Here is a 25,089-nt window from a genome sequence, read left to right on the forward strand (position 1 = left end):
ACACACTACTACAAATAAAATAGAAAACCAACAAGTACCTACTGTATATAGGGAACTGTACTCAGTATTTTGTAATAACTTATATGGGAAAAGAATCTGAAAAAAATGATTCATATATCTGAATTACTTTGTTGTATACCTGAAACTAACACAATATTGTACATCAACTATACCTCAAAAGAAAAAAAAATCCATTGACATGCCCATAAGAACACAATAGCCTTGGGTTTTGTTCAGTCCTAATACTGGAAGAGAAATATTTTGGTACTAAATTTTGCTTTAAAAAAAGGAACAATTCTTTGGTTGTTTTATTTATTTATTTATTTTTGCATTTGGGAATAGATAGTTCCCTCCAAAACAAAAGGGAAGTTTAGCTAACATCAAGTACTAGATGCTAGGGGATTCAAAAGATAAGGGTGGTCTTTACCCTCAGGATTTCTTGCTGATCAGCAGGAGAAACAGGCTCAAGAAATAAAACAACTAAATAGAATATTGGAAAAGTTGCATCATTCAAGTCACGTAGGTATACAGGGGCAATTAATAGGGCCTGGGGAAGAATATACCCTGAGTCAGGGTAGAAATGACAGGGATGAGATACCCTGTGAGCTGATTCCTGGCAGATGGAGCAGGGTTTGCCAAGACAGCGTGCTGCGAAAGGTATTCCAAGTGGGAGGAACAGCATGTGCTAAAGCTCTCATGTGTGAAAATTCTTATCCTGTAGCTGGGAATCTACAGAATTCTTATCCTGTATCTTGGAATCTGACCCACGGGGATACAGAGCAATGGAGGTGAGCATGAGGAGTATGAAAAGAATAAGAACGAAGGGAGGGATAAATTAGGAGTTTGGGGATTAACAGATACACACTATATATTAACAGATACACAGATTAAGAGATACACACTATATATAAAATAAACAAGGACCTGCTGTATAGCACAGGGAACCATATTCAATATCTTGTAATGACCTATAATGGAAAAGAACCTAAAGAATATATGTTGTGTGTGTGTGTGTGTGTGTATGTGTGTGTGTGTGTGAATACCTGAATCACTTTGTTGTATACCTGAAACTAACACAACATTGTGAATTAACCATACTTCAGTTTTTTAAAAAGGGAGGCTGAGAACAGAAAGAGTAGGAAATACAGCGTACTAGGTACTTCCTGCCTCTAAAAGGCAGTTTTGGGGTAAGTACTTGACAAAATGCCTCTGTTGTTTGCATTTATTAAGGCAGCAGCTAATATTCTTGACCTGGCATTTGGGGCAAAGAGAGGAGGAAATGATGCCTGGGTATCTTTACACCTGATAAAAGGTATTGGTGAACACTTAGAGATGGACTTAGATCTGTATTGCATGTTCCTCATAATAGGAATTCCAAGCATAAAGTTATCAGAGCCAGTTGTAGACCTAAGCCAAAGAAACAGTTTTGTTGTTATTCTGCAGGCTTGTCTAAGACGACAGGAACACAAAAGAGACCCAAATGAGAAGAAACGAGATCAATTTTGGGGGCAAGAGACAAATTTCGAGAGATCCCGGTTTTCAAGCGGGTCATCTTCCAGACAGGTACTTAGAAGTCTGGGAGACACGTTTTTTGCTGCAGAGGGTGTGTGTGATGTTTAAGGATTTCAAAGGGCAGGGCAGGGAGAAACAGCAGCAGAAGCTCTCATCCTGGGTACCACCCCACCATGCCTGCTCCTCCTCTGCTGTGTGACCCTCCCTCTTTACCCTGTTGAGTCTCACTCTTCTTTCCTATATTTAAAGGGTCCAGTGGAGAGGTACTATCCAAATCAGAAACGCTGTGACCATTTAAGAGTTGGAAGCACTGGGCCTTCTAAAGTGCAGTATCATAATATGTCTATATACCTATATCTATGCCTACTTGATCTGTCTATATAAAGACATATATATATGCAGGCTTATGATCTTACCCATTGCATTGCTTAGACAGATTTTATTTCAAATAGAGTAAAATGCAGTAATAATTGCACCATGTAATAACTAGAAATTGTTCAAATATTTTTTTCTGGATGATACTGATAAATAATAAGACCAATATAGGGACTTCCCTGGTGGTCCAGTGGTAAAGAAGCCACTTGCCAAAGCAGGGGACACGGGTTCGATCCCTGTCATGGGAAGACTCCACATGCCTGGGGGCAACAAAACCTGTGTGCCAGAACTTCCAGCCCTTGTGCTGCAACTGCTGAAGCCTGGGCACCTAGAGCTTATGCTCCACAAGAGAACCCACCGCAGTGAGAAGCCTGTGCACTGCAACAAAGACCCAGTGCAGCCAAAAATAGATATAAATAAATAGAATTTTAAAAAATGAGATCAGGAGTCTGCCTGCAAAGCAGGAGACCCAGGTCCAATCCCTGGGTGGGGAAGATCCCTTGGAGAAGGAAATGGCAACCCACTCCAGTATTCTTGCCTGGGAAATCACATAGACAGAGGAGCCTGGTGGGCTACAGTCCACGAGGTTGCAAAGAGTTGGACACGACCTAGCCACTAGACTACCCCAACATAATAGCAATATGAAAATGATAACAACAGTAGTAATAGTTACTATCACTTGAGTGATTACAACGTTTCAGTACCATGCTAGGCTCTTTTTACCTGTTCATTTATTTAATTCTCATAAATCTCTTTGCAGCTTATAGCCTCATTTTATAGATGAGAAAACTGAACCTTAGAAAAATTGAGAACGTTTACCTAAGATTTCACAGCTAGTATGCCCTGGTGGCTCAAACAGTGAAGAATCCACTTGCAATGCCGGAGACCTGGGTTTGACCCCTGCATCAGGAAGATCCCCCAGATCTTCAGGTCAGGAAGATCCTTCTTCCCCTGGAGAAGGAAATGGCAACCCACTTCACTATCTTTGCCTGGAGGATTCCATGGATAGAAGAGCCTGATGAGCTAGTCTATGGGGTCACAAAGAGTCAGACACGACTGGGCAACCACACACACACACACACACACACACACACACAGACTCCTTTCCAGGCAGTCTGACCCCTGAGAGGGTGGCTCTGACCCGCTGAGCTGTATGACCATATTTCATGTTTAAGATCTTATCTGTGTGAGGTTTTACTTATCCTATGTGAGCCCTGAATACCGCAGGCTTCATTCAACACTGGTTATTAGTATGGAGAATTGATTTAAGATGAGTAATATGCCTTTTATGAATTCTTATTTAATATTTTATGCCTAAAATATACTCTGGAGGATGGACTCTCTTTTCTATCAGTGGTGTGGATCCCTGAGATAGATCCTGGATACCTGATATCAATCAAGTTCTTGTTGGGATTTCTTCTCTAATCTAGGACATTCACATAGCAGCTATTTAGTGTTCAAAGGACACCTTAAAAACATCAGTGATGGATGTTCATGGATATATCCCTGGGAGAGACCTCTACTCCCTATTAAGGAACATAAAATTGCACAATAAAACGTTCCACCTAAAGCCCGAAGGTGAAAGAAACTACCTCACAATATTGGCAGCTCTGAGAAGAACACGCTGCCTGCATCTTTTCCTGTTTGTTGTTATTGTTTAGTCATTAAGTTATGTCTGACTCTTTTGCGACCCCATGGGTGGTAGCCCACCAGGCTCCTCTGTCCATGGGATTTCCCAGGCAAGAATGCTGGTGTGAGTTGTCATTTCCTACTCCAGGGGATCTTCCCGACCTGGGATCAAACCCACATCTTCTGCATTGGCAGGCACATTCTTTCCCACTGAGCCACCAGGGAAGCCCATCTTTTCCTGTTAGTCAAGGACTAGATAAAATGCCTGCTGCTGATTAAACTTATGCAGTGAGATTAATCCAAAACTTAAATCTAGTTTGGCTAGAACAACACATTTTTAGCATTAAGATAAATTCTCCCAGTTTTGCACTTAGAAACAAAAATCAAGGACAGATGAGGAAAAAAAGTAACGTAATTTCAGTCAAACAGTAGCATGTAGCAATCTTCCTAGACTGGAATTACTAAACAAATAGGCAGCTGGGTTCTTCTTCTATTTTCATGCAAAGTCTCACGTGCAGAATCTTGGCCATTTTGCACGGCAACACTCATGCATTTGGGATATTCTAGGACTTGAAGTTTCATGATGTAAAAATTACTCATTCTCTAAGGCAGGCATCCCCAACCTCCGGGATCTAATTCCTGATGATCTGAGGTGGAGCTGATGTAATAATAATAGAAATCAGTGCACAATAAATGTAATGTGCTTGAATCATCCTGAAACCATCCCCCCACCCCCGATTTGTGGAAAAATTGTCTTCCACGAAACTGGTCCCTGGTGCCAAAAAGATTGGGGATTGCTGCTTTAAGACAGCATTGCAAAATACTCAGACCACATCTAAAAAAGGACACAGTTGTACATATAAAAGTAATTATGAAATAAAGACAAAAATATGTGGTGAAATGCATAAAACCGGCAATTTCTCAAGCCCAAGGACAGGATTTTTCATGTTGGCTTTGTGTCACGGCACCTCAGTATGTCAGAGAACTCAAAACATGACTGAATACTCCCGATTTTTTCCAGATGATGCTGTCCCAAGGGCTTGGGTATTGATTGTACAAGTGCCAGGGCTGCCCTGATGGCTCAGGCAGTAAAGAATCTGCCTGCTTTGCAGGGGACCCGGGTTCTATCCCTGGGTCGGGAAGATCTCCTGGAGAAGGCAGTGGCTACCCACTGCAGTAGTCTTGCTTGGAGAATTTCATGGACAGAGGAGCCTGATGGGCTACAGTCCATGGGGTTGCCAAGAGTCAGACGCAACTGACATTTTCAATTTTCACTGTTGTACAAGTGCCTTCCAGACTGCACCTTCTCTATCAGGAAGAGCGACAAAACACTGCTACATTTAAAGTGGACAATCAACAAGGACCTACTGTAAAGCACATGGAACTCTGCTCAGTATTATGTGGTGGCCTGAATAGGAGGGGAGTTTGGAAGGGGATGGATACATGTATATGTATAACGGAGTTCCTTCGCTGTTCACCTGAAACTATCACATTGTTTGTTCATCAGCTGTACCCCAACACCAAAGAAAAAGTATTTTTTTAAGAGTAGAAAATAATAGTGGTTAGCCCAATTAATATTTCTTACAAACCTATAAAATTATATCAATTTTTTATTGAATTTATGCATAATATAAATAATGAGGGCATCATAACCCTATTTATTAATAAGCTAAGGACTTATGTAAAGAAGGAAATGGCAACCCACTCCAGTTTTCTTGCCTGGAGAATTTCACGGACAGAGGAGCTTGGCAGACTACAGTCCATGGGGTCACAAAGAGTCGGACATAACACCACACACACACGTAAGGACTTAAGTACCAAAATAGATTCCCTAAGTCATTAATCACAAAACATTGGATTGGCAATAAATGTGGGAACATTTTATCCTACAAAGTAGTATTTAAAGGAAAATTAAAGGGCTGATTTACAAGGTTAAAAAAAAAAAGAGTGACAAAATTTGAGTTTTCCACAGTGAATTCCACCTCTGCTTCAGTCCCTGTATTACAGACATTCCTTGGGGGATCCTGGAGGGGTTTGCCTCTGGATACAAAAGTGCAGGCAGGTAAGGTGAGGGGAGATGTCACTTAAGGCATCCTTCTCAACAGCCATCTGGCTTGTATGCTCATAATGCTAATCACTCCTCACTCCATCTTTCGACTTCTGTCCAGTACACGTGCAGTCAGAGAACCCTTATGCTAGCAGTTCCCAAACTTTTTGGCACCAGGGACCAGTTTTGTGGAAGACAATTTTTCCATGGACGCAGGGGAAGGGGATGGTTTGGGGGGATGAGTCAAGCATATTATATTTATTATGCACTTTATTTCTATTATTATTACATTATTATGTATAATGAAATAATTATACAACTCACCATAATGCAGAATTGGTGGGATTTACTATGGTCTCTGTGCAGTCAAACCTCTCTGCTAATAATCATCTGTATTTGCAGCCTTTCCTCAGCGCTAGCTAGCATCACCACCTCAGCTCCACCTCAGACCATCAGGCATTAGATTCTGATCAGGAACGTACAACCTCCTGCTGCTGCTGCTGCTAAGTCGCTTCAGTCGTGTCCAACTCTGTGCGACTCCATAGACGGCAGCCCACCAGGCTCCTCTGTCCCTGGGATCCTCCAGCCAAGAACACTGGAGTGGGTTGCCATTTCCTTCTCCAATGCATGCATGCATGCTAAGTCGCTTCAGTCATGTCCAACTCTGTGCGACCCTATGGACAGCAGCCCATCAGGCTCTTCTGTCCACAGGATTCTCTAGGCAAGAATACTGGAGTGGGTTGCCATTTCCTTCTCCGCACAACCTAGATCCCCGCATGTGCATTTCACCGTAGGGTTCATGCTCCCACGAGAGTCTAATGCCGTTGCTGATATGACAGAAGGTGGAGCTCAGGCGGTCATGCAAGCCCAGGGGGAGCGGCTGTAAATACAGATGAAGTTGGTTTCCCTGGTGGCTCAGTGGTAAAGAATCTGTCTGCCAATGCTGGAGATGCAGGTTCGATCTCTGATCCAGGAAGATTCCACGTGCCGCAAAGCAAACTAATCCCGTGTGCCACAGCTATTGCGCCTGAGCTCTAGAGCCCCTGGAGCTGCAGCTAGTAGTACACATGCCTAGAGCCTGTTATCTGCAAGAAGAGAAGCCTGTGCACTGCAATGAAGAGTGGCCCCCACTCGCTGCAACTGGAGAAAAGTCAGAGCAGCAACGAAGACCCAACACAGCCAAAAATAAATAAATAAATAAAATTATTTTTAATAGGAATATAACAAATATTTTTTAAAAAGAAAAAGTAAAAAACAAAAAAAGAAAAAGAGTGTAACAAATATTTTTAAAAGAGAAAAAAAGCAAAGACAGGGGCAGGAGAAAGATACAGTCCAATAAGACAGCGTAAACCCAATCAATCCAAGCCCTCTTCCTTAGGAGAACACTCCCCTGAGTAATATCTTTCTGTAGGTGGCTATGGCTGAGAGCTCGAGGGGAGGTTTCACCTCTGATTGGAGAAGGCAAGTTCATTCCCTGATTGAGTGGGTTGTGTGAGAGTGGATGGCTTAATCCATGGAAATTTTTCCAACTGTACAATCATGAGGTAAGGCATGCCACCACCTCATTTTGACACATGTATTGCAATCTCCATTACTCGTTCATTCCTTAAGCCAGTCTCAGGCCATCACAATGCTGATGGGCCTGGAATAAGTGAGGCATTTGCCATTAAGTAATAGCTCCAGTATCAAGATATCATTTCCAAGCACCTGCCTGGGGGGTGGGCAGATCCCCAAATACGCAGTTAATGTGGTAGCCTTTCCCTTATGGCCCAGCCTCCTTACTCCTGAGGCATTAACCACTGGTTATGCAGAGATGGTGTTCAATCCAAATCCAAGATAAAGCAATCATCACCAAGCCTGTGCTAAGGTGGTCTTTAAAGCAGCACCTTCTAGAAAATGGAACCCTTCTACACTGTTGGTGGGAATGGCAGTCGGTGCAGCCACTATGGAAAACAGTATGGAGGTTCCCTAGAAAACTAAAAATAGAATATCCATATGATCCAGCAATCCCACTCCTGGGCATTTATCCAGACAAAATTATAATTCAAAAATACATATGCACGCCTATGCTCATAGCGGCACTAATCACAATAGCCACAATATGGAAATAACCTAAATATCCATTGACAGATGAATGGATAAAAATGATGTGGTACATATATATGATGGAATACTACTCAGCCATTAAAAGAATGAAATAATGCCATTTGCAGCAACATGGATACAATTAGAGACTATCATACTAAATAAATTAAGTCAGAAAGAGAAAGACAAATGCCATGTGATATCGCTTATATGTGGAATCTAAAATATGACACAAATGAATTTATCTATGAAACAGAAACAGACTCACGTACATAAAGAACAGACTTGTGGTTGCCAGCGGGAAGAGGTTTGGGGGAGGGATGGAGTGGGAGGTCGGGGTCAGCAGATGTAAGCCATTATAAATAGAATGGATAAACAACAAGGCCCTGCTGTATAAAACGGTGAACTATATTCAATATACTGTGATAAACCATAGTGGAAAAGAATATAAAAAAGAATGTATATGTACAACTGAATCACTTTGCTGTAAAGCCGAAATTAATGCAACATTGTAAATCAACTACACTTCCGTTTTTAAAAATTACCAAAAATAATAAATAAATAAGTGCCTCCTCCTAAATACAATTAAGTTAGTGATGTGACTCAGTACAAGGAATACTTACCATGAAGGGCCAGCTCTGCCCCTCATTACAGTGCAAATTCAGACAAAGCACTTTACTTCTAAGTACTTCAATTTCCCATCAAGGAGATCCTTATTATTATGCTATTATCTCATGGGATCACTGTAAGAATGAGTGAGCCTCTCAAGTATCATACTAACATTAGATTCATTATAAATTGCCTTGGTGTCCAGCTATTTCTGCAAATGATGCTCCAACACTTCTCTATGGAGGAGCAGCTCCCGAGGCTTCTAGAGTGCCTCCTTTCCCCTCAGCCAGGCCCCAGGCCACATGTCTAAAAGCCAACCTAATGTAGCAACTTAATTTTAGACCCTTTGCAAAGTTACCTACAACCTTCTGAGCTGTGTAATCAAATTAGAATTTAACAGGGAAATAAACAGCAGCTCCGCAGAACCAACGAGACCTTGGATGATTTCGTAGATTAAAAGGCAAAGCAGGGACTTCTGTGGTGGTCCAGTGGTTCAGACTGTGCTTCCAATGCAGGGGGTGCAGGTTCAGTCCCTGCTAGTGGAGCTAAGAGTCCACATCTCTTGCCACCAAAAAGCCAAGCCGTAAAACAGAAACAATATTGTAACAACTTCAATAAAGACTTTAGAAATTATCCACCTCAAAAAAAAAAAAAAAAAAGAATATAAAAAGCAAAGCAGTCTCTCAGTATAAACAGGAAGCAGTGTCCCCAGGACACTGATGGCCCAGAGAAGCCTGCTGTGTTGACAAGGACACCAGGATATTTTGCCCTCTCTAGACTTCACAGAGAAGGGTCAGGAGCCCCAATTTCCCCACAGAAAATGGTGAAACTGATTGGGGGACAGGAACCTTCAATGAAGAAAATCATCATGGACTCTTCTTGTCTTCCAAGACCCTGCATCCGTGCCAGATGGGAATTTCCAAAAGCACAAGTGTCAAGGATTGAGGACGCACACAATACAGTATTTACTGTATCGGCAAAGAAGGTGGGGACCAGCCCTCAGTTTCTCAAGAGCACCCTTTGCTAACAAGAATAGGATTATCGTCCTCCCACCATCAGCAACGGAGCAGCTCGATGCCAAGATCCCACGTCACAGGGACCCAACGTGACACTGGAAGGAGGCAGTGAACCTGACACCAGCAGCAGCTGGCTGTGCCCCAGGCCTATCTCAGCGGGATGTTTACCTCCGAGAGATCACCTGAACCTCCCGGAAAGCAAGGTAAACTCAAGTGTGGAGGCGGCTCCCCAACACAAACATTTTTAATTGTTTTGTTCATGATCATCCACACAAACTTGAGAGGTTGAAATGAGAAGTAAAGCCTCTTCAAGTAATCTGCAGTGGCTTAAAAAGTCAGAATGTGTGTTCATACATGAAGGCAACGAAAACATAAAACTGTGCTGTTTAATAGAGTGGACATAAGCCACATGAGACTATATAAATTAATTAAAATAAAATCGTAAATGCAGTTCCAGGCTCAGTAGCCACTTGTGGTCCAGGGCTGCCATATAGGACATTAACATCATTGCAGAAATCCTATGGAACAGCACTGCTCCAGATTATGTTGTTGTTTAGTTGCTAAATTGCGTCTGACCCCATGGACTGTAGCCTGCCAGGCTTCTTTGTCTCTGGGATTTCCAGGCAAAAACACTGGAGTGGGTTCCCATTTCCTTCTCCAGGGGACCTTCCCAATCCAAGGTTCGAACCTGCGTCTCCTGCATTGCAGGCGGGTTCTTAACCACTGAACCACTAGGAAAGCGCTCCAGATTACAATCAAGTCCAAAAGATAAGACAAGATCTCATGGGCCAGGAAGGGGTTTTGTTCCCCAGAAATCAGTCCTGCATAATCCAAACTACAGTGCTTTGCCCATGACAGCTCCTTGCAAACGTTCGCTCTCCGATGATGAGTCAGCTGGCTTGCTTTGCATTTGGGTTTTCCTCCGACCTGGGTATATTTGCATGCCTCCTTTCACTACCTTTCTCCTTGGCCTCTCCTGCCTGTGAAAACCTTGAGCCTCTCCTCTTTCAAACGGCTCTCAGGGAGTTGTTTGTTCTCCCATTAATCTGTCAGTGTCAACCTACCAACACCCTTGGTGGTGTCATGGAAGCAGCCAGCTTAGCACATGGCATATGTGTTCCGTGACTCATCCTTTTGATTTTCTCTAACTTTGACTTGTGTGTTGCCAGACTCCCCATGGGCTGGGCCTCCCATCCTTCTGGCCCTGGGGGCTGTGTGTGGCTGAGGCGGGTCTCACACACACACACACACACACACACACACACACACACACACACACACACACACACGCTGGTTCCAACTGCCCCACCCTGGGAGGCTGTGAGTCATCCCTAACACCTGGCCAGGTGTTGTCACCACCGCCCCCTTGACTCTAGCGCAGATTCTGCGCCCTCGAGGTGCCCCTGAGTGACAACACACCTCCGTGCCCCACATCTCGAACCCGACATGGACGTCAGGGAGATGGAATGTGCAGCCCACGGTTTGCCGGGTGCACACCTGTGAGAATCTTCGCTTGAGTTTGTTTTGCCTGAACTTCTTCCTGCCCAGGAGAATTCTGGAGAGCCTCAGACTCCTCCTCCCTCTCCTCCTCACATTTGACAGCCATCAGACACCAGAGCTGGACTGTCTTACCTTCCTCTGCCTTGAGATCTGTCCACCAGCGCCTCCCTTTACACGGCTCTGTCTTCCTTTCTTCTTTTCACCTGGATTATTGTAGGAGCCATTTTCTTGGTCATCTCACCTTCACCTCAACCCTTCTGGCCAGCGTCCTAGGCAGCAGTAAGAATGATCCTTCTAAAAGCAAATTAGATTGTGTCACTCGCTATTAAAAGTTCTTTAGTGGGCACCTCCCTGGTGGTCCAGTGGCTAAGACTCTGAACTCCCAATGCAGGGGGCCCAGGTTCCATCCCTGCTCAGGAAACTAAGTCCTATCTGCTGCAGCTAAAGGTCCCATGTGCTGCTACTAAGACCCAGTGCAGCCAAATAAAGTTTTTTAATAAAGTTCTCTAGTGATTCCCCATTGTCTTGGGATCAAGTTCAAATACCTTGGCAAAGTGTTTGATGGCCCTGATGGCCCTCAAGGCCACTGGTGGCCTGACCATCAACTCTGCAGGCACATCCTTTGGGGAGAGCGTATGAGCAGCTCCTGGGGGGTCCAGTGGTTTTGTTTTCGTTCCTCCACTGTGTCCTCACACCACCCTCCAGGCTCAAGCCCACCTTAGGACACGTGTCTGTCTGCTCCTCAGGCTGGGGGGCACTCAGGAGCAGGCCCTGGTGGTTCCTCCATTTCCAGTGCCCACCGCATGCTAAGCGCTCCATGAATGCTTGAGGACTGACAGTCGAAAGACCATTTTAGGAATAGGCTCATGTTGAAGTCACAGTGATGCAGCCACAATAGCCGGAGCAGGACTCCTCCCCTGAGCGGGAGAAGAAAGCGGGTACTGTTACCAGGATGGTGAGCGCTCCCCAGCCTGGCTTGAAATCATCTAGGGGAGGGTGGTTTGGTGAGACAGGCAGTGAACAAGGGCCAGTCTGGCTCTGAAGATTGGAACTGCCATCAGCCATCTGGAAACAGCCTCACTGCTGATGACCAGACTAACCAGCTGCAGGGAGCCTTCTTTTCCTGGCTCACCACTCTACCGAGGGACAGGTGGCAGCTTTAAAGCGCTCGGTGGGCTCCTTTTGTCCCGAGCGGGCAGGAACACAGAGACATAAGAAGCCTCTCCCACCGTACAGCGCAGGGGAGTCTGCTGGGTGCTATGGGGCGGCCCGGATGGAGGGAGGTTTGGGGGAGCGTGTGCTGCTGCTGCTCTGCATGCTGTTGTGTCCGACTCTTTGTGACCCCAAGGACTGCAGCCTGCCAGGCTCCTGTGTCCATGGGCTTATCCAGGCAAGAGTACTAGAGTGGGTTGCCACGCCCTTCTCCGGGGGGTCTTCCCACTGCAGGGATGAAACCCAAATCTCCTGCATTGGCAGGCAGATTCTTTACTGCTGAGCCACCTGGGAAGCCCCATGGGGGAGAATGGATACTAGCATATGTATGGCTGAGTCCCTTTGCTCTGCACCTAAAACTATCACAACACTGTTCATCGGCTATATTCCAATACAAAAGTAAAAAGTTAAAAAAAAAAAAAACAACTCATGACTGAGCAGAATCTTTGGAGTTGACCTCTGGGCATGAGTCCACCATTGCCTCAGACTGCTGGCTTTTCAGATGAAAGCATCTTTCTTTTACTAACACACACACACATAAACACACAAAAGACATAAGCAGTTCTCCGTGGACAGAGGAAATTCAGAACAGTCCAAAGTTGACCTAGGACTCACTCATATTTTATAAGAGGTCATCTTGGTGTGATTGAACGTTCCACCAGGTAACTCACCAGGCTGAACTGGAGGTTTTCTTTGTGATCAGTTCAGTTCAGTTCAATCGCTCAGTCATCTCCGACACTTTGCAACCCAATGGACAGTAGCACGCCAGGCTTCCCTGTCTATCACCAACTCCTGGAGCTTACTCAGACTCATGTCCATTGAGTTGGTGATTCTATCCAACCATCTCATTCTCTGTCTTCCCTTACTCCTTCTGCCTTCAGTCTTTCCTAGCATCAGGGTCTTTTCCAATGAGTCAGTTTTTCTCATCAGGTGGCCAAAGTATTGGAGTTTCAACTTTAGCATCAGTCCTTCCAATGAATAGTCAAGACTGATTTCCTTTACAATTGACTGGTTGAATCTCCTTGCAGTCCAAGGGACTCTCAAGAGTCTTCTCCAACACCACAGTTCAAAAGCATCAATTCTTCGGCACTCAGCTTTCTTCATAGTCCAACTCTCACATTCATACATGACTACTGGAAAAACCATAGCCTTGACTAGACGGACCTTTGTTGACAAAGTAATGTCTCTGCTTTTTAATAAGCTGTCTAGGTTGGTCATAACTATTCTTCCAAAGAGCAAGCGTCTTTTAATTTCATGGCTGCAGTCACCATCTGCAGTGATTTTGGAGCCCCCAAAAATAAAGTCTGGCACTGTTTCCATTGTTTCCCCATCTGTTTGCCATGAAGTGATGGGACAGGATGCCATGATCTTAGTGTTCTCAATGTTGAGTATTAAACCAACTTTTTCACTCTCCTCTGTCACTTTCATCAAGAGGCTCTGTAGCTCTTCTTCACTTTCTGCCATAAGGGTGGTGCCATCTGCATATCTGAGGTTATTGATATATTTCTCCCAACAATCTTGATTCCAGCTTGTGCTTCACCCAGTCTAGCATTTCGCATGATGTACTCTGCATATAAGTTAAATAAGCAGGGTGACAATATACACCCTTGACGTACTCCTTTCCCTATTTGGAACCAGTCAGTTGTTCCATGTCCAGTTCTAACTCTTGCTTCTTGACCTGCATATAGATTTCTCAGGATGCAGGTCAGGTGGTCTGGTATTCCCGTGTCTCTAAGAGTTTTCCACAATTTGTTGTGATCCACACAGTCAAAGGCTTTGGCCTAGTCAATAAAGCAGAAATAGATGTTTTTCTGGAACTCTCTTGCTTTTTTGATGATCCAACAGACGTTGGCAATTTGATCTCTGGTTCCTCTGCCTTTCCTAAATCCAACCTGAACATCTGGAAGTTCACAGTTCACACACTGTTGAAGCCTGGCTTGGAGAATTTTGAGCATTACTTTGCTAGTGTGTAACATGACTGTAATTGTGCGGTAGTTTGAACATTCTTTGAGATTGCTTTTCTTTGGGATTTGAATGAAAGCTGAACTTTCCCAGTCCTGTGGCTGAGTTTTCCAAATTTGCTAGCACATTGAATGCAGCACTTTTACAGCATCATCTTTTAGGATTTGAAATAGCTCAACTGGAATTCCATCCCTTCCACTAGCTTTGTTCATAGTGATGCTTCCTAAGGCCCACTTGATTTTGCATTCCAGGATGTCTGGCTCATGGTTATCTGGGTCATGAAGATCTTTTTTGTATGGTTCTTCTGTGTATTCTTGCCACCTAGTTCCAAAGAGTTAAGCAAGGAGAGATAAGAAAGCCTTCCTCAGTGATCAATGAAAAGAAATAGAGGAAAACAATAGAATGGGAAAGACTAGAGATCTCTTCAAGAAAATTAGAGATACCAAGGGAACATTTCATGCAAAGGTTGTGATCAGATTACAGAGTAATTGGAAGACCTGGAGTGCAGGCTTCTCTGGACACACCAGGGCCCACAGACCGTTCAGAGCAGCAATGGCGCAGGCGAATAACTGCATCCAGGCAAAACCAGCAGGGCCTCATTTCTCCTTTGTTTCTGTTCTTTGCCTGAGCTCCACTAGGTAATCTTAAAATAGGGCATGGCAGGAAAATGGGGCAACTGTCAGTTTAAATTGCAGCTGCTTCCAGAGCATCGTCCTGCCTTTTCAACAGATAAGCAGGATAGCCTAGAGTCAATCCTTCCACAGGACGACTCTGCCATGCGGCCAGGTCAGACAAACACCAATTGGTTATCCCCGCTCAGTGAAATCCACAGTGCCGAGCCTTGCTGACCTCTGACCCCGAGAGTTCCCCGTGTTAATTGGACTGAGCAGCTCAGAAATTGCGTGAGCGAAGATTATAATAAAGTGGCTCTTTTCACATTTTATGTAGTGCTGTGTGTTTCTGTTGCAACCTCTTATTAAAATTCCCTACTTAAAAAAAAAAAGATTCCAACTGCTTTTTAAAACCAAAAACTTGTTAAAAACCTATTAAAATTCAGATATCCAAATTTTAAAAGTTTTCAGTTGCGAGATGTGATTAGTCAGAGGCATACCTGCATTAAATATAATTTGTAATTACAGCATTTCATTCTAAAATCTCCTTTTGTTTTACTGTTACGTTGCTTTCTTTTTACAGAATTATAAATAACTGGTGTCCAAGACACTGTGTTGGGTGGTATGGAGCGACAGTGATGAAAAACTGCCTCGCTCCCGCCCTCGGGTAGTTGGTAGTGTTGGTAAAATAAGACATCACACGAATGCCTGCAGGTCAAGATAGTATCTGATGAGTGTGATAAGGAGGCAAGGGAAACCTGGGAAACCTTCCTGGAGATGCTGAGTTTCAGTTGGATATTAAGATGCGGTCAGGTACTGGGGAGCTGGGAGTCGGGGCTGGGGAGCCAAGGCAGGGCAGAGGTTACAGGCGGAAGGGACAGCCCGTATCAAGGAGAGTCACACCGAGGAGCAGGTAGGCTGGCCAGGCTCCCCTGCAGCACAGGAAATGTGCATCAGAGCGCCCCCTGGGGGAAGGGGTGGTGCTGTTCACATCCCCCCACAGCCCTTCCTCGGGATCAGGAGGCAGGAGGGTACCCTTCTTGCTCCCTGATGCTGCTCTCAGACCACCGCTCCCCGGCTCTGTTGGACACACCGTCCCCTGGGGCTTGTGCTGCTTTATTCCACCATTCCCTCCTGCCGTCATCCTTGTTGTCTCCTGGCCACTCTCCCCTCTTCAGTAAGGATGGGCCATGGCTCCCTTCCTCTCTACCCCATCTCCTGAACTCTGGTCACAAGTGTGGATCAGCGGTCCCCAACCTTTTGGGCACCAGGGACCGGTTTCATGGAAGACCATTTTTCCACAGACCAGGGGGCGGGGGATGGTTTGGGGATGATTCAAGCACATTACATTTATTGTGTGCTTTATTTCTAACCTGATGCCACCGCTGATCTGACAGCAGGTACCGGTCTGTGACCAGAAGTTGGGGACCCCTGGCCTAGATGAGTTCAGCATCTAACTGGGTGATCCAGCCACACCCGGCCTTCTCAGTTCCCCAAGCATCTTAAAAGTCCCCCTCCATTCCTCTCTGCTCCCCTCCCCAATGCCACATCCTAGTCGGCATCATCAGATAAAAGTTCTCCATCTCTAAAAACTACTGATCACCACCAGCCTTCCTTCTCTTCTGCTCAACCACTTCTACTGTGACATTTCTTCCCATGGGGAACCTCTGGTCCACTGGCTCCTCTCCCTTGGTCCTCTTATTGCCCCCTCTGGGCTAAACTTCCCTTCCCAAGCAGACTGTGTTCTGTGTTTGATCCTCTTACTGTTCCCTTGCCCTGTGTTTTATTTCCATACTCTCTGGCAAAATCCTGCCCATCCATGGTCTCTGGGTCGGTACCCAGGCCACTGAAGACTACACTGCCCTCCCCTCATTACCATTCAGTCATCAACCTCTCCACCTCTGCTCAGGAGCCCACCTCCTAGCTCTCTCCTTGGGACCTACCTCACTCCATCCATGGTTCCTTCCATTCCTGCACCTCCCAGCTCTGTACCAGAGCCTTCCCATCAGTGTTTAATCATGACCTAAGCTCTCAGGGCTTCCCTGGTGGCTCAGATGGTAAAGAATCTGCCTGCAATTTGGGAAACCTGGGTTGGATCCCTGGGTCAGGAAGATCCCCTGGAGGAGGAAATGGCAACCCACTCCAGTACTCTTGCTTGGGAAATCCCATGAACAGAGGAGCCTGGAGGGCTATAGTCCAGGGGGTCACAAAGAGTCAGACTGCAACTGAGCAACTAACACTAAGCTCTCCTTTCTAAAACTGTAAGAAAACAACAGAACAGACCTTCCTTGAGTCCACATCCCCTCCGCTTGTTTCTTCTCCCTCACAGTCAAGGTTCTTAGAATCATTTATTCTGATTGACTCCGTTTCCCCACCTCTTACTCACAACGCAACCCACTCCAACCTGGCTGCCATGCACATCGTTCCACAGAACTGGCTCTTGGTCAGATGCCTTCCACGTCTGTGGTGCAGAAGGTCTCCTGTGCTCCACCTCTCTGACTCGCCTGGCCACACCACACTCCTTGAAATCCTGTGTCCCTGAGCTTCTCTGAAGCCACAGTCTCCTGATTCTCTCCTGGCTCCTCCCGCTCCTCCCTTCTCCAGTCCTGGGATTTCCCCAGGCTTGCTTCTCATCTCACTCTACACCTGGGAGTTAATCCTGGTTTTGTGTCACAGGCTTCTTAGGCAATAAAGATGACTTCTTTGCATCTTCTTCTCACAATAATATTTTCAAATGCCTAAAATAAGATGTACTTTCTATTCACAATGTAACCCAGTTCACTCTGGCTGCCCATCAACGGGCCCAGTGCTAAAGTTCCCAGCCTGGCCCTTCATTTTTTTCTTTTTTTCTCCTGGCTGCATCACACAGCATGTGAAATCTTAGTTCATCAACCAGGGATCAAACTCATGCCCCCTGCCACAGAAATGTAGAGTCACTGGACCACCAGGGAAGTCCCTGTCAGCTCTGTAAGGGCAGTCTTTGAGTCCTTATTCTCATATTCCCAACATAAGTAGCTATGTTGCCTTTTCCATGGGAGGGTCCCTGTTAGTGTAACTGTATGCTCATCCTAAAGCACCAAGTGTAAGATAAGACATTTCTTTTAAAATTTATCTTACATTGACTTTTCTGAATTGATCATTGATCTCTCATTGTTACCTGATGATACCATGAAGAGAAAGATTGTTTTTTAATATGTATTTATTTATTTGGCTGTGTTGGGTCTAACTTACTGATCTTTGTTGCATCATGAGGGATCCTTCATCGCGGCATACATGTTCTCTTGTTGTGGCTCATGGGCTTTTGTAGCTGCAGGGTGGGGGCTTAGTTGCTCTGTGGCCTGTGGGATCTCCCCAGACCAGAGGTTGAACCTGTGTCCCCGGCCTTGGAAGGTGGATTCTTAACCACTGGACCACCAAAGAAGTCCCGGCCAAGATTTTTTACTTGAAATGAATGTCTGTGATGAACCATGAATGTCACAGAAATGAATGTCTGTGATGAACCATACAACAGAAGACCAGCAGCACTCCCCAAAGTACCTCGTTTATCCCAGCAGCCCTGAAAACACCTGTACTTCTACATCTGAAGTGCTACTCCATTTCCCTCCAGTATTTTACCAGGAGCTTCTAAACTATGGAAAAGCTGGCAGAACTGTGCTGTGAATATCCACATCCCCACCATCTAGACACTACAGCGCTGACGCTCTGCTGCACTTGCTTTATCACGTATCTAGCCCCTTATCCATCCATTGAGCCATCTTGTCTTTTGGTGCATTTCAAAGTAAGCTGCAGACATCAGTACTCTACCTACTTCCCCCCCAAAAAAACTTCAGCATAAGGTGTTATGGCAAAACCCAAACGAACTTTTTGACCAACCCAATACATCATTCTGGAGAAGAGAATGGCAACCCATGCCAGTATTCGTACCTGGAGAGTTCCATGGACAGAGGAGACTGGTGGGCTATAGTCCATGGGGTCGCAAAGAGTCAGACACGACTGAACGACTAACACACACACATACATCATTAGCTAGAGTTGAGTATTTGTTTACGATTTTTTTGATTTGATTTGTTCTATTTTTTTCCATTTTTTAAATTTTAGAGGTAAAAATTACCTGCAGTGACTTATACAGATTTTAAGAGTAGTATTTCATGAGTTTTCATAAATGCTTGTAACCATATAACCTGAACCTCCACTGAGTTTCCATTACCCCACACCCCTTCCCAGTCAATTCCTGCCGCATCCCTCTCAGAGGCATCCACTATTCTTCATGTTTTCACCATAAATTAGTTTTGCCTTTTCCCATTTTCTTTTACACTCTTTTCAGTTCAGCTTTTAAGTCATTTCAGACCCTTTTTAGAAATAGGTGGTATACAGATTCTAAACAGATGAGCTAAATAAATGAACCTGTTTAATAATTAAATTAAAACTACATACAAGTTACAAATTACAGTATTTTCCCAAGATGACAAAGATTCTTTTTAAAAGATAGTATGTAGTTGGAGAATATTTGTAGGATCTGGCATGTACATCTGGAAATGTAAATTAATACAGCATTTCTGGAGGAGAGTTTGGGAACAAAAATTTGTAAATCTTTGTGATACTGTTAATCTACCAATATAAATTCCCACTTCAGAAATAAAAGAATTGATGATGTGCATAATTACATAAGAATATTCATCATAGCATCTTTTACCATAGAAAAAGTTGGAAGCAACCTAAATGACCAACAGAAACAATTATGACAGAGCCATACAATGTGAATATATTGTAAAGACAAAGAGAACTGTTAAGAAAGAATAAACTTTACTTAACGGGTTTGTTAGAGTAACATTTGTATTGTGATTCTGAAATTATTTCATGTGTATTGCAGAGTAAAACAAATTAATAAATGTTTTAATATAACTGAGGAATAAAAATTTTAAATATGAGAGAGAAAATAAAAGGAAGAGAAAACTCCATAAACTCTTTAATTTTAACTTTAAAAATTTCTGCGAGCTCATAATTTTTAAAATACATATTTCTAATTAATTCCACTGAAATGACTTAGGAACACTGTCCTTCTATTTGCAATGAATGCACATAGCAAGCAGATATTGATTTCTAAATAGCTTTCTAAACTAGAAGAAACCAGAGCTTACAGGGAAAACAACTGATTCTAGGTCTGAGCCAGGTAAAGTACAAGGTCAGGCTATGAAATTTTACTGTACCAGAAAGCAAAGAAATGCTCAGAAACTCAAGTCAACAGCAGACCAGAATGAATTCCCATTCAGCACTTCTAGTATAATTTGAGCCTCAAAAAATGTGATGAGATAATTAAATAAAATATGCCCGTGAGACCACAATGATGATAACAAACAAGTAAACAAATAAGAAGGGAGGAAAGGAAAGTTCTTCTTTAGAGAAAAATACCAGCTAATAATTGTAGAAGAAATGATAGAAAAATCATCATTTCACTACTTTGATGTAATTATCAATTCAGGCAAAGCACATCAAAGGATGCTAAAATTATTGGATAAAATGTGTAATTAATAGGCTATTTAGTGTCAAAGAATCATCCCAAAGATTACCTACTAATTACAAAAGGGAAAAATGCACTTTTATATTGGAGAAATCTAGCAGTCGGCTCCTTACCCTAGAGACCAAATAGTGTAGTTTGGTGCTGAGGTGATGTTACAAAGATGGATACCACCACCCATGGAATATTCTTACCCAAAACAATTAACCCGAATTTTATTATGAGAAAGCTTACAAATCCAAAACACACAACCTTCTATGAGGCTGAGACTTTTCAAACAGTAAAAATCAAGAAAAGGCAAAAAGGGTCGAGAACTAAAGAGACATAACACGTGCACACAACTGGTGTATCTTCATTGGATGGTAGATCCAAACAAGCATTTTGGTGACAGTTTGGTTTGAATATGCTCTAGATATTAGGTGATGTTATGAAACTATTAAATTCTCTTGGGTAGGATAACTATATTGTGGCTTTGTAGGAGAATGGCTATTTTGATAGGAGATGCATGTTGAAGTATCTAGGGGTAGAGTATCATGAAGTCCAGTCACTTTGAAATTGTTTGGAAAAAGAATATATATATAAATTATATATATATATATAAATTATATATATATATATATATATATATATATATATATATATAAAGAGAGAGAGAGAAAACAAATTGGCAAGGTGAAGGGTAATGAATGTTATTTCTATTATTCTTTCAACTTCTCCATAGATTTGAAATTTTTCAAAATAACGTTGAAAAAATTGTAGAAAGGTATCTATGGATGCAATGTATTGTTAAGTGACAATGTAAAGTATGGTTCAATTCTATTTCTGTGAAAAGAAACATTTATGCAGATGCATAAACATCTGTGTAAGGTAATGTTAGCTGCTCTAACAAAGGGAACAAAAATGTGACGACTCAATCAAGACAGAGGTGTATCTCTTGCACCTATGACGGGCCAGGTTTTCTGAACCAGGTCAGAAGGCATCTCTCCTCCACTAGGACTCACACGGATTCAGGCCTGTGATGTTTCTGTTTAACATATGACTTTCAAAGCTGTTGCCTTTTCAGCTGAGGTGCAGGGCCAGAGATGATCTCTGAAGCAGGCTGCACACATCACTGCTGCTCCCACCCCATTAGGGAGCCTTTCCTCCCGGGGCAACACCTCGTTTCAGGGGAAACTGAGTCATTGAGTTCGAGGTGGGCAGCCACATCCCAGCTGCAGCTCTTATCACTTGAGCAGGGATTTCAGTGGAAAGCTAGCAGTCTCCAACAGAGTCATTAAAAAGGGGTCTGAAACAACACAGACCAAGCGATTTGCAGTTTTTATTCCAAGGTTAATGGAGCTTTGAATGCTTTAAAATTTCTCTCTTTGTCTTTAGTTTTCCATTATGAACATGCATTTTTCTTGCAATAAAGAAAAGACTTACATTTTATGAAAATAAGCCACTGAAACTACAAAAACATCATTTCACTGGCAAATTGGCTGGATGCTTCATTTTTTTCTCCCTGAAAGAAACATACAAGCTAATCTTAAATACCACAAATACCACATTAAAATGACAGCTTTCAACTCAGAAACCTTCAGTTGGACCCTATTCTCCAATGCATTGATTCTCCATCCTTTGCTTGAATCTCAGAGACCCCCAAAATGTGTGGGGGACTGTGCCAGCCAGCTGTATTTCTTACCTCTCCTCCCCATGCCCTCTGTTCTGGCCACTTGCATCACTGAGAATCACACCACATGTGTCATTCTATCCACACCTTGGTGCCTGTGCTGACTCCAACCAAAGCCAGTTCCTATCAGTCTTTCATAGAAATACCACCTAGAAAATACCACCTCCTCCATGAAGCATCCCTTAACTTCTTGTTTTCTTTTTTTCTTTTTTGCTGTGAATGCCTTTGAAATTTAGAATTGGTACCACCCGATTTATCACTTAACTAAACATAGTTTTGCAGTATGGCTAGTATTGCGCCTCTCCCATTGCAAGCACGGGCTTCCCAGATGGAGCAGTGGCAAAGAATCCACCTGCCAATGCAAGAGATGGAAGAGATGCAGGTTCAATCCCTGGGTTGGGAAGATCCCCAGGAGGAGGAAATGGCAACCTACTCCAGTATTCTTGCCTGGGAAGTCCCATGGACTGAAGAGCCTGGCAGTCCATGGAGTTGCAAAGAGCTGGACATGACTGAGCACGCACACACTGCAAGCACCTTATTTGTATGTGGGGGCTGAAGACACAGTAGGTACATACGATGCTTTTCAATTAAGTGTTCTATGACTTATTGTTTCAAGTAGGAGGTATTTTCATGGATGACCTCCACTTAAGGGCCATCTTTCACGTTCTTCAGATGCTCCTCTCACAGAGGGCGGCCTCGGTGTGCTACAGAACACTGTACTGGAGTGTCCAAATTTTTTAAATCCAACAATTTCCTGGCCACATGCCACTTCCTCACTCACTGCCCACCACACTGAACTCCATCTCAGAGAACGCTACATTCGCTTGTCCCCCAAGCATGAAAATGTATGGTTACCACCCATGTAAACCAACCATGATTTCCGAAGCACATGAGGGATTCAGTTGGGTTTAAGAAATACTAGCAAGTGTCATAAAACAGGTCATGTTTGCCATTTCAGTAGCTTGCAAAGCTTTCACCCAGAGGCCCTTCCCCAGGGGGATGTCTTGTAAACAAGAAGCAGGTTCTATTAAAGTCCCACAGTGCCTCTCCTTCAGAGAGGAGCCCCAAAGGTGATCAAAGATTATGAAGACGTGAACCCCTAAGGCCACTGTTGCTCTCAGGTCAGTGTCTCAGACGGGACCATTCCAACTTGCTAGCATGAGAATCAAAGAAAAGATGGCAGACAGGAGTGCATTCTCTATAGCCATCATTGGCAGAGACAACAGCTCATGAAAATCATGCACGTGACAGCCCAGCTGACTCCAAAAAGCTCCTCCAGCTGAGCCTGGCCTCATCCAACCCCAGCTGGCAGCCACGTCTTCAGGTGGGAGACACAAACGGGGTGAAGAAGCGGTGGGATTTAGGTGAGTGGTCAATCAGTCAGTTCAGTCGTTCAGTCATGTCCGACTCTATGACCCCATGAATCGCAGCACGCCAGGCCTCCCTGTCCATCACCAACTCCCGGAGTTTACTCAAACTTATGTCCAAAAAAAAAAAAAAAAAACTCGTGCCCATCGAGTCGATGATGCCATCCAGCCATCCCATCCTCTATCGTCCCCTTCTCCTCCTGCCCCCAGTCCCTCCCAGCATCAGGGTCTTTTCCAATGAGTCAACTCTTCACATGAGGTGGCCAGAGTATCGGAGTTTCAGCTTCAGCATCAGTCCTTCCAATGAACACCCAGGACTGATCTCCTTTAGGATGGACTGGTTGGATCTCCTTGCAGTCCAAGGGACTCTCAAGAGTCTTCTCCAACACAACAGTTCAAAAGCATCAATTCTGCGGTGCTCAGCTTTCTTCATAGTCCAACTCTCATATCCATACATGACCACTGGAAAAACCATAGCCTTGACTAGATGAACCTTTGTTGGTAAAGTAATAGCTCTGCTTTTTAATATGCTATCTAGTGTTGGTCATAACGTTCCTTCCAAGGAGTAAGCATCTTTTTTTTTTTTTTTTTTTACTTTATTTTTTTTCCGACTATGCTGGGTCTTTGTTGCTGCTCGGGCTTCTCACTGTGGCAGCTTCACCTGTTGCAGAGCACGGGCCCTAGGGCGTGTGGGCTCAGTAGCTGTGACTCCCGCTCTAGAACACAGACTCAGTACTTGTGGGGCACTGGCTTAGTGCTCCTCGGCACGTGGGATCTTCCCGGACCAGGGATCGAACCCATGTCTCCTACATCAGCAGGCAGATTCTCTACCACTGAGCCATCAGAGAAGCCCCCAGAGTAAGCATCTTTTAATTTCATGGCTGCAATCACCATCTGCAATGATTTTGGAGCCCCAAAAAATAAAGTCTGACACTGTTTCCACTGTTTCCCCATCTATTTGCCATGAAGTGATGGGACCGGATGCCATGATCTTAGTTTTCTGAATGTTGAGCTTTAAGCCAACTTTTTCACTCTCCTCTTTCACTTTCATCAAGAGGCTTTTTAGTTCTTCACTCTCTGCCATAAGGGTGGTGTCATCTGCATATCTGAGGTTGTTGATATTTCTCCCAACAATCTTGATTCCAGCTTGTGTTTCTTTCAGCCCAGCGTTTCTCATGTTGTACTCTGCATATAAGCTAAAAAAGCAGGGTGACAATATACAGCCTTGACGTACTCCTTTTCCTATTTGGAACCAGTCTGTTGTTCCATGTCCAGTTCTAACTGTTGCTTCCTGACCTGCATATAAGTTTCTCAAGAGGCAAGTCAGGTGGTCTGATATTCCCATCTCTTTCAGAATTTTCCACAGTTTATTAGGTGAGTGGTACCCAAGTCCAAATCCCACCCCACAAAATTACTAATCCATTCTTTACTGTTGTTCAAGTTTACAAATCGTGATAAGCAATTTCAAAATTGTCCTGCACATGGGAAGTGCTTTGCTGCCCTTGGTGGTGGTTTAGCTTTTAAGCAGTGTCCGACTCTTATGGCCCCATGGACTGTAGCCCACTGGGGTCCTCTGTCCATAGGATTTTCCAGGCAAGAATACTGGAGTGGGTTGCTATTCCCTTCTCCAGGGGATTTTCCCAACTCAGGGATTGCTGCCCTGACAGTTGTGGTTTTTTTTTTCCCCCTAGAAGAGAAAACATTTAGCCAGCTTTATGAGACTGCATAGAACCTGCTAACTTTATATTTCTTGAATTCATAAAGGTACCCATCCTGTCCAGAATGCTATTGGGTTGGCCAGAAAGTTCATTTGGGGTTTCCCATATGACGTAATAGAAAAACTGGAATGAACTTCTTGGCCAGTGCTATATTTATACAAGCTGCCCTCAATTTCCAAAGGCAGTTTTTGTGTTTGAGGCACAGTAGGAATGTGGACTTTGGGGACAACACTCGGAAGACATACGTTTGCACCCACAGTCC

General features: G+C 43.9%; 1 protein-coding gene across 1 annotated transcript in view; it reads left to right on the forward strand.

Annotated features, from left to right (window-relative positions):
• The window catches only part of MARCHF10 (membrane associated ring-CH-type finger 10), an 89,291-nt gene that overhangs the window by 11,777 nt on the left and 52,425 nt on the right, over positions 1–25,089 (forward strand). Inside the window, exon 2 of the mRNA XM_065910975.1 lies at positions 1,444–1,563. Coding sequence (XP_065767047.1) covers positions 1,444–1,563 — 120 coding nt within the window. The remainder of the gene's footprint in view (positions 1–1,443; positions 1,564–25,089) is intronic.

Source organism: Muntiacus reevesi, chromosome 18, assembly GCF_963930625.1.
Source record: "Muntiacus reevesi chromosome 18, mMunRee1.1, whole genome shotgun sequence".
Taxonomy (NCBI): domain Eukaryota; kingdom Metazoa; phylum Chordata; class Mammalia; order Artiodactyla; family Cervidae; genus Muntiacus; species Muntiacus reevesi.